This window comes from Aplidium turbinatum, chromosome 2, assembly GCF_918807975.1.
Source record: "Aplidium turbinatum chromosome 2, kaAplTurb1.1, whole genome shotgun sequence".
Classification (NCBI taxonomy): Eukaryota; Metazoa; Chordata; class Ascidiacea; order Aplousobranchia; family Polyclinidae; genus Aplidium; species Aplidium turbinatum.
Window position 1 is genome coordinate 24,581,020 of NC_137473.1, and position 11,260 is coordinate 24,592,279.

General features: G+C 35.6%; 1 protein-coding gene across 1 annotated transcript in view; it reads right to left on the minus strand.

The window, feature by feature from the left end:
* The window catches only part of LOC145764883 (glutamine-dependent NAD(+) synthetase-like), a 45,653-nt gene extending 36,227 nt beyond the window's left edge, over positions 1–9,426 (minus strand). The window contains exons 1-2 of the mRNA XM_082576577.1: positions 9,212–9,426; positions 4,160–4,315 (exon numbers count right to left, since the gene is read on the minus strand). Coding sequence (XP_082432703.1) covers positions 4,160–4,315; positions 9,212–9,415 — 360 coding nt within the window. The 5' untranslated portion in view covers positions 9,416–9,426. The remainder of the gene's footprint in view (positions 1–4,159; positions 4,316–9,211) is intronic.
* Between the last annotated feature and the right edge of the window lie 1,834 nt (positions 9,427–11,260).

Here is an 11,260-nt window from a genome sequence, read left to right on the forward strand (position 1 = left end):
TCTTTCATGACAGTATGATACAGAAATGAATCAGTCATTTGTTTGTAACATCTTTAACATTTTTTGACAATCATTTCTACTTATAGCCTACCCCTACCTATGGTCATGGTATTTACAGCAGCCTATACCTGAATTATGTTGATGATTGCAAATATAATAATGTGTTGTTTTTAAATAGGTTGTAGTATTTTAGAGTATGGTAAGATAATAACTTAGGGCAGTGAAAATGGAAATAGCAGAAAGCTCAAAAGGTGCAGGTACGAGAAGTTGGATGTCAAGCACAGATAAAATAAAAGCGAATGATTGCATATTTGTTCAAGCTGATTTATTCAACAAAAGTGATGTAGGACCAAAGTATACAGATGGCTTATTGTACAAAGAAAAGTCTCTCCTCAAAGGAATTGTGTTGAGTGTATATAGTAACACACTGAGGGTAAAATTTCTGATAGATAATGATGTTACATCTATCAACAAAGAATATGCTATAACAGAACAAAGACTTGGTGATCAACAACAAAAATTTATTCTTCCAAAAACAAGCGATATTGATGATGATTCAGATATGGATCCTGCTTTTGTGCCACCTTCAAAGCCCCATAATCATGCTGTTACTGATGTGGAAGTTACTGCCAATGTCAACACAGAAGAAGAGGAAGTGTTTCTTTGTGAAAGTGGACAACATTTATTTAAAGCTATGATAGATGAAAGAGATTGTGGTACAGTGCACGGCGTACAAGTTCAGTCTTTTGAAAGGCGATATTTTATTACAGAAGTGCTAAGTGATGCATATTTGTGGGAACGTTTTGATGAAGATGTACACTGCAAGGGAAGTGCAATACTTTGGAATGAAAGTGCTGTTTCAAAGGGTGATTTGAAGTATGGAGTTGAAGGAAGACCTCCGACTCCATTGGAGAAAAGAAAGCGCAAACGGAATGAAGCAGAGTGGGAGAAGAACGTTTTAAAAAAGAAGAGACAAGCAGGAGAGCAATACAGTTATAAATCAAAATGTGGTCAAGATTTCGTGAAATCTGCTAGAGCAGTAAAGCAATAATGCTCTGGAATCTGTATAAAGAAATGTGCAGAAAACATTACAGAAGAAGAAAGAAAGCTAATCCATGACGAATTTTGGGAATTATCTAATATAGGCATAAAACGCACATTTTTAAGTAAATTAATTAATGTGTCAAAAAAGAAGAGAGAAAGGAAGCGTAAGAACCCGAAAGGAAAGAGACGTAACCGACAGTTCACAAGAACCTACTCCTTGATTAAACCCAACAGCTCAGGCACAAGTACATCAGTACCAGTATGTCAAAGTTTCTTTCTTAATACACTTGATATTTCAGAAAAGATGGTGAGAACAGTTATCCAGAAAACATCAAAGAGTGGAGCTATTGAAGGAGACTTGCGTGGTCAAACATCAGATCACAACAAGATAGAAGAAAGCAGAATCAACACTATAAAGCAGCATATTCTGATGTTCAAAACTGTTGAATCCCATTACATCAGAAAAGAATCAAATTGTGAATACTTGCCAGAACACTTAAATATTGCAGAGATGCATAGAATGTATGTTGAATGGTGCAGTGAACGTAAGTTTCAACCAGAAAACTATTCCACGTATTACCAAGTATTAACCCAACAATTCAATCTGAAATTTCACAAACCGAAGAAGGATCAATGTGATAGCTGTGTTACTTTTGATAATACTCCAGAACATCTTGTTACCGATCAAATGAAGGCTGATCAACAAAAACACCTTGCTGAAAAGCAACTTGCAAGAGAGCATAAAGAAAAAATGAAGAAGGAAGCTTCTAACGATGCATCTGTTCTTACTGCAGGATTCGATTTCCAGAAAACATTGCTTTCACCTCATGGAAAAGCATCTTCATTTTATTACAGTTTAAGGTTGAAAAATTACAACTTTACTGTGACTAATTTGAACTCTATGCAAACTGCTTGCTTTTTGTGGAACGAATGTCATGCAAGAAAAGGTTCTTGTGAAGTAGCATCATGTCTTCTAAGTTTTTTATCAAAAGCAAACACCAATGGTGCAAAGAAAATTCACTTGTTTTGTGATCGATGCTGTGGCCAGAACAGTAACCGTATGGTTTATATCATGCTGGCTATTGCTCTCGAGATTTATGGCTTTGATGAAATCACCTTGAACTTTTTGGTATCTGGGCATAGCCAAAACGAAAATGATACAGCCCATCATTCAATCATAGAACGTGCTGCAAGCAAAATGACCATTTACACTACTGCACAATGGGAAACTTTGATTATGACTGCCTTCAAAAAGCATCAACCAATTGTTGAATGTCTGCAACATAGTGATGTGATTGATTTCAAAGCAAGGATTTCACTCAGTTTTCGAAAATGATGAAAGCCAATGTCAATGATGGCAATGGAGAAAGAATCTACTGGTCCAAAATTATGCAACTAAAAATCACCAAAGCAGAGCCAACAACATTTTTTATAAAATACAGCTACAGTGAAAGCACATTCAGAAAACTAGACTTAATTGTTCGAAAATCCAGAAAGACGAAGCTGAGCACTACCACTATGCCAAGGTTATATAAATCTTTTCCTGGCACTTCAATGGATAAGAAGAATGATTTGAAAAAACTCTGCCTCAAAGGCTTAATTCCAATTCAACATCACGACTTCTTTCGAAATCTTCCGGTCACTCCCAACAAAGCCAGTATTGAAGTATAATTTCATAAACTAGGCTCAGAAATAAGTGATAGCGCTTCTTTGCAGACACTTTTGATTTAAAGACTTTATGCATATTGATGATTGAAGAAGTTATGCATATTGATAACGCATCATTCTGTTATGTCTAGTGAACTTGTCAATGTCATTATGCAGTATGGTGGTATATATAAATTGTGCCAGTTAATAAGTGAAGTGAATGAAAGCACATTCAATTTAGCAAATATGAAAAAAATTGAGGAAATTTAATAAGGAGATTGTGCTGGTAAATTGTAATGAGTTGGCAATAGTGGTAATTAGTGAAGTGCAGTGGATTTAATAAACAAATTAAGTGCAGTAGTTACTATGTGCAATAGTTGAGTTAACAGTGGTAGTTGTTTAAGTACGGTACATTAAATTCAATTACAGTGACTACAGGTTGAATTGCACTAACTGTAGTCTGTATGAAATGGCAACATGTTAATTGAACAGAGAAAGATAATTCAGCACAACTAGTCAACTACACAGCAGTTTTACTCTCTTTTGGGAAAATGTTGCAAAATCACAGTTAGTGTGAGAGTTTGCTAAGAAGAAGAAGAGTTTTTTGGAAGAGTTTGTGTCAGTGTGATTGAATAATTAAATTTGTGATAAAGAAATTTTGAACATGAAAGTTTGAGTAAAAATTATGTTATTTTTCTGTATGCTATGATACTTTACCTCTAAAAGTGATTCATTAAATGAAAATGAATGATGCTGCACTGGTATTAAACAATTCATTCGTGTTTTTCAGCATGTAGGTATCTTAACCTTAAGGATAAATAAGACTTATGTCCATTTACATTAAAATGAATCAAAAATATTTCGGAGCAAGAAAGACTTAAGTCCAACAACATACAAAAAAAAATTGATGGCACCACCTAGTGGCAAATTCTTCGGTGATTTTTGTAGACCAACATATTGCCTATCACTAGTAAATAGTAAGTCTCTGTGTGCACATCCATGTCAAAGAAATTTGTTCAGTTGTACAGGCAAATGCAGTTATTTGCAATTATCTCAAAACGCTAAAAATGGACTTAAGTCAGTTTTGAATTCAAGCGGCGATATATACATAATCAGCCCTGAAGCACTACCTACTTTTGGAGTTAGCCGCTCGATATTGTATGTATCACTTAGTTTGTTTGGCAAAAGAACCTCCCTATACTGTCCTTATCAGCAATATCAGTCAGGCACAGATGAAATGCTTCATTAACTAGGCTACGTCACTATTGCATTACGTATCGCATTGCACACTCTGTCTATAATACAAATATAGCATAACATTGAAAATGTAACACGCAAATACCTCTAAAACCTGATGTACTAGAAAAAAAATACATTTTTGAAATCGGCATCAAAAACCCTTAAAGAATCCACCAGTGTATTTGAACTAAATGATAAGCCAATCAACAATGAACAAAAGAAAGCTCACATCATTACAGCAATGTAATTTCGGTCGAATAAGTAGAATTCGTTTATAGAGGAAGATAATCCGACAATTGTATCTGACACTTTTATGAATAACTGGCATTCCAACATCACAAATCATGTGTTTGCTTTCTTCCATTTTCAGCAACTCAGCTACAACCTAAATATAAATTTTTTATAAAATCAAACTAGCAGCAGATTTTACAGTTGAAATGACTGTAATATCACTTTATGTAATGTATGTTTGTTTATCGTTTGAATTGTAGTGCAGTTTACTTATAATGCATCATTACTTACAATTTTTCTTTCTTTGGAAATGAGAAAAAAATTCACAATAAAGGTATGGAAATTTGCAGGGTTGATCGGTTTAAACCACCCGGTTAAAACCTGTTAAAACCTGGTTTAAACCGGGCAGTTTTGACCACCTATTGCTGGTCAAAACTGGTCAAAACCCCTTTAGTGTATGAATCAAGTTGCTTTTCAATTGAATTAAAAGTATTACCCTCCATGTTATTAGTAATGATGTTCAACTATATTTTGTTTTGATCAACATAACCTAAATGCTGGATTTGGAACAAAAAATATTCAACTTCTCTGTTTGTTTTTGATATTTCAATCAATTGGTTATTTCAATTATGGAGAAAATTCAAATTCTAAAAATAAGTTTCTGATGAACCAAAAATGCTTGGTAGAACGATGAACAATTTGCACAGCCAACTGAAGTACAAGAACTTATTCCAACAATTTTTTTTTTTATGAATAACATTTGCCATCAAATTTTATCCAGTTAAAATAAAACAATGCGAATGCATATGCTAAGATGCTTTAAAAATTAAAGACAGGATAGTTTATGATTCGTTCTTTGAAGCAAAGTACATGTCAAGCCAAGAAAGGATTATCGGAAAAGGAACAAGTTGTGATGCCTTATGCCTATCTACTTTATGTAGAACACCTCAATTGAACAATTGGAATTAACAAGTCTCTCCAGTATATTCAAATGCTTCATTCACCAGTCAATTTCATCTTTTCCTTCTCCCTCACATTTTCAGTGATTTTCTGGCGAACACGATCAAGTAACTCATTACAGGGTTTTGACCAGTCAGTTCAGGGTTTTGACCAGTCAGGTCAGGGTCCGGTCAGGGTTTTGACCGGTTTAAACCTAGTTTTAACCGGTTAAAACCAGGTTTAAACCGCTTAGTGGTCAAAACTGGGTTTTGACCTGTTAGAGATCAACCCTGGAAATTTGGAACTCAATCCAGCTAGAAATGAGAAAAAGTTCACATAACTCATTTTAATATCATTATAAAAATGTCCACTATCGTGTTACCGTACTAATGTTGATGGCTTTAAGGCCTATGTACATTGTACAGGCCTCGAAATATCCGGCGGTCATGACCTCCGGAATGACCTCGAATGTCTGCCGAAGCCGACTCATTGGTCGGTCATAAATGACCGCCGCAAAATTCTTGACAAAAATAGAGCTAATGCAGCAAAAATATATTTTAAGTTTGAATTGTTACAATTGTTTGTTTAACGCAAACAAATACTGAGCTGAAACAATTAGTACAGGCAATTGCTTTAAAGATCACATTCGAGTGGCGTGGTTAGCCAGCTGATGGCAAAAGTAGCCATTTTTACATCATTTCAACGCCTTGCAATGTTTCCTTGAAATAAAGTTGTCTGAACTTTCCACAGGATATGTATTCTAATTTTAACAATGAGGATTATTGCGTTACATTGATCGTTTGTTAAAAAGAAACGTCACAGAGAAGCAAGTCTCAGATGGGTTCCGCAGGTGCTTAGGTGAATGTGGCGACCTTATTCATGCTGATACTGATAGAAATACAATTTCTGCACTGAAGGGAGGGTGTTAGACACATTTGTCTCACACCATTAGATAGAAATAGAATTTCTGGTGAAGCTGCTGTATTTTACGAATAAGGTTCAGATAAATTGAGTATAGCAACAAACAGCTTATAGAAATGCAACAAACATTATTCAATTGCAGTATAACGAAGAAAAATATACATATAGAAGAATAAATAGAGGAAATCACTGACGAAGCTGCGGAAAGCCCAGGTTTAGCACCACCTAATAAAATTACAAATACGACTACACAATACTGTAGTGTGATTTTGTGCAAAATCTACATGCAAAAATATGTCCGGTTGAGACATTAAATGTCCGCTGAAAGGACCATTCCGGTAGGACACGCTTGACCTTCAGAAAAAAGTACAAATTTCGAGGCCTGTATGTAGATCTCTTATTAGCTGACTCGTATTGTGTTTATTTCAGCAACTTTACTGTAAGCGCTGTAAACTTATGTTTCAATTATTTTGCTTGGTTTGCTTCTGTTATGTTTAACTTGTTATCTTTTCGTTTGTTGAGGGTGGCTGCTTGACTAAAAGACCTTCAAGTCACTTCACAGCCACCCGTTGCAGTATCCACAGATTCTATGTGATCATTTGTACTACAGTATTTGACCTTGCTTAATGAATGTGTGCAGTTATACTCGCACCAAAATAAACGCCAATCAATCAGTCTATGTTGGTTTAACTTTTATGTGTTGGTTTAAGTAAGTTAATTTTTGTCTGCGTGTGCACGCTTTTCTTTAATTTTGCCCGTGAGAGAGAGATGTTCTAATTTTTCTTTGCACAGCACATGACCTAGAAATTGAAATTGTTTTTCTTTGATAGTTTTCAGTAGATTCTTTTGGTTGATTTATTTGATTTAAAACATTTTGGTTAGTTTTTCTGGCAGTCCTGGAAATCCTCATTTTACAAAATGTCCACATTTCAAATCCATTTATTTATTAAGTCATTCTTTGGTTAATTGTCCAGGTTTCTGAATTACTTTTAAAAATTGGATAAATATATATAACTACTTACGGAATGGCCCGTTTTGGTGAGTCCGATCCCTTAACGGGGGATTTTTTTATTTATTTTTTTTAATTATCGGGTACCGTAGCCTAAATTATCATTGCCGTTTTAGGGTTTGGGGTGAGGATTAGGGGTTAGACTTAGAGGTTAGGAGCTCACCGAATCAGACTCACCGAATCGGACTCACCGAATCGGACTCACCGAATAGTAGCAGACCCAACACCTTAATACTCTGTATCTGGTTGAAAAAGATATGTACTTGTTGCACAATATTGATTTCATTTTCTGAAAAGCGGATTTTGCTTGAGTAATTTGTATATTAAACTCATTATCATCTTTTGCGGCCCAGTTTATTGTTGTCCCAAGATAGGCCAGGCCTCGAAATTTGTACTTTTTTCCGGAGGTTAAACATGTCCTACCGGACTGGCCATTTCAGCGGACATTCAATATCTCAACCGGACATATTTTTTGCGTGTAGATTTTGCATAAAATCACACTACAGTATTGTGTAGTAGTGTTTGTAGAAGAAGATTTTCTACAATAGAATAACTCTGCAATGGTTGATGGCTTAATTAACCGACCCTGAAGCATACTGGAGCAGATTGCTTGCAAATAAATCAGTGCGTTAATGACAGTCGTGTAATGACGCAAGCAATAAACACAATTGAAAACAACAATTCAAATTTTCCATTACAAAAGCAACTACGATCACTTATTCCGTGGTTTTCGCGTTATAGAATCGTTGTGCCAATTATTGCTGCCAGCGTGGGGTCGTAAATCTCCAGCTCAGGACCGTCCAGACAAATGCGCATTAGTGACTCAATAGTGTTAACTAACACAATATTAGTGTTGGTCTAACACCCTCCCTTCAGTGCAGAAATTGTATTTCTATCAGTATCAGCATGAATAAGGTCGCCACATTCACCTAAGCACGTGCGGAACCCAGCTGAGACTTGCTTCTCTGTGACGTTTCTTTTTAACAAACGATCAATGTAACGCAATAATCCTCATTGTTAAAATTAGAATACATATCCTGCCGAAAAGTTCAGACAACTTTATTCCAAGGCAACATTGCAAGGCGTTGAAGTGATGTGAAAATGGCTACTTTTGCCATCAGCTCGTTAACCACGCCACTCGAATGTGATCTTTAAAGCAATTGCCTGTACTATTATTGCTTAAGCTCAGTATTTGTTCGCGTTAAACAAACAATTGTAAAAATTCAAATTTAAAATATATTTTTGCTGCATTAGCTCTATTTTTGTCAAGAATTTTGCGGCGGTCATTTATGACCGACCGGTGAGTCAGCTTCGGCAGACATTTGAGGTCATTCCGGAGGTCATGTCCGCCATGACCGCCGGAATTTCGAGGCCTGTAGGCTATCGAAAAGTTTTTAGTTGCTTTCTAGTTATTCTATTCATTTTAATTTCACAAATTGGAATTTCACTTTCTTTTTTCTTTGTAATTACCATTGTTTCTGTTTCCTTTTTATTCAGTTCTATTCCAAATTCTTTACTTCTTTCATTACTTTGTTCCACAAAATTTGCAGTTTTGCTTCCGAATTAATTACGGCAACCAAAAGTTAGTAAAGTCAATTTTTTTTACGCTTGATACAGAGTTTATATAAAGCATCCATAAAGTAGATTTCAGACTAATACAGCAAGAGAGAAGAGATTACAAAGAAGTATTCTTGTTGTGTGGCTTTTGTATTCAATTCTTTCATATTTTAATAAAGTTACAAAAACGGAGTGGTGGGATAGTGCAGTGGATAGGGCGTTGGTATTCCAATAATGCAAACTTGGTTAACTCTTGGCTTAAGCGGGTTGTTGAAAACTGGATCATGCAGGGACAATTCAAAGCTGCCAAAATGGGACTGTTGCAAATTAATTTGTTAATAAACTTTTTTTTTTCTTTTACCAAGTTGTTTTAAACCCTACATCAACTAAATGTTGAATCGATGTTCAACATCTAGTTGATCAACTAGATGTCAACACCAATATACACAGCAAAAGACTGAGAATATTGGCATCTTTTTATACAAGAGGCAGCCAATGCTTGATATTAAGTATGACAATGAAAGAAGATCGACTAGATTACTGTATCAAGTGTATCAGACATACTTATTTGGCTCCTCTTACTTACCATACGTATCAAAATCAAGTATTGCTTCAATATTTTACCTGCCACGAATGAGCTATAGTGTCATTTTCAAAAAAGTGATCTTCACATCCATAAGATGCAATTTCAAGTTCTGAACCAAGTCTGTATGTAGCTCCTTCTTCACGAGCCATTGTAATGCTCCTGGCAATTCTGTCATAATTTCCTTGAAAATCCAAAACCCATTGATTTAAAGTACAAACAGCTAATTTTACCTTTCTCACCATTGTTATGCAAAAACAAACAGTCTGGTTGCAATCAAGCTGCACAAACAACCAGTTTGTTAGTTCTAATTTGGCCATGCCATTGAAATCAAGCTTGCATAATGCATAGGTTACATAACATATCCACTCTTATTGTAACCAAGCAATGATGAAAAAAAAACAACTTAACATTGGAAAAGAAATACATCACTCATTGCAGAAACGAGAGTCTTTACTTAAATGTGCAAACCTTGTACAGTTGAAATGATAGCCATAAGGTTTTCTCAATACAATAGATAAACTAGGCTGTATTGGTAATTGTAAAAGACTTCTACTGTTTCAGATACGGTTGGTATAGAGGTGCAGTTGGTATCTAGGCTATGACTTTAAAAAAGACTTGTGTAGTTTATAGCATTGAGATTTTCTCAGCCTGCATGGAATAGATACGGTAGGCTAGACTGCAGATATGATTGTAAAAGGCTCCTATTAGGGCAGAGAAATTTTTTACAGATTAAAGATAATAAAGCTTAGGTTATGCTTGAGACCTTAGCTCGGGTGACTCGACACATGGCCTCAGAGCCTATGGTTACCATTTCTGAAAACTATAGCTGCTGCTAAGACCATTCAAGTATTTACTAAAATATAGTCACAACATAAGTGCAGCATTGTGAGATAACGAACAGTAGACCTAACAATCCAAGCAAACAACATTACAAAATAAGAAACAAACATTATTTTATACTACCATCTGTGTAAATCTAAGTGGCAGAGTGTGTTACCACAATTAGGAGTACAATTTTTTACTTCTTATTGAGTGATTTATGATGTGTTACAATTTCAGTACAGAAAATACAACAGAGCCGAAGTCACTGATAGAAGTTGCCGCAAACATTTCAAAATTTCTCTCAATCTTTTCGGGGGGCGAAATAGGTTGCAGGCCTCAAAATTCGATTTTGTTTACAGCAGACAAACGTGTCCGGTCTGAGCAGCTATCTCAGCAGACAAATTAAGTCTCACGGCGGACACACTAGTTTTAACGTCGGTTGTTTATCTTGAACTATATCTACGGTTTAGAAGACTTTATAAAATTTCAGCGAAGTCACTTTGAAACGCTTTCATCAGATCAACAACGTGCGCTTGAAGAGTCAAACGTTTCACTAGGCTTTTTTCCATTAAGTTTGTTTTTGCTTGTCATGTGAGGGAAAATGATGAAGAGCAAGTAGGTTCATCGTATTGATTCTCACTTATAGAATTTTCCCTGGGCCCTTTCTTTCTTACTGTATTATAATACCATAACTTAGCCTACGGTACTCGTATATATAATCTTATTTTGTCACCAACCTTGCCTTTTCAACATTACTCAGAGATCAAAGCCAGATATTGTGATGTAAGACTTGAACTAAATTGCGCGTGATTAGTTTAGAAGTAGGTATGCTGATTCAATGTCATCAATCGTTAAAGCGACGTAAAAATCCAAAGCTTTTCTGCTTAAATGGAAGCTAAAGGATATAGTATTAACATTTTGTAGATGAGCGCTAGAATGCGCTGGAAATTGTATTCTCGCAACAATTGTTCGTGCTATGCAGTGACATCAGCGTTAGAAATGTTTAAGCCAAGGATTCAACCGGTTTCATCCCCAGAACACTTCGTACCTTGATTACAGGGAACGAAATCGGGGTACGAATTGTTCGGGGGACGAAATCGGTTGCATCCGCAGAAGTCGCTGATCAGAGTTTCCGCAAACATTTCAAAATTTTCTCCTTAAATTAATCATTGAATTTTTATGGGCCACCAAGAAGTGGTGACTTTTTCTTTGTAACTTTGTCTAGAAATGCTAGTTGGAAGTGAATAGATCATTCTTGTGCACAT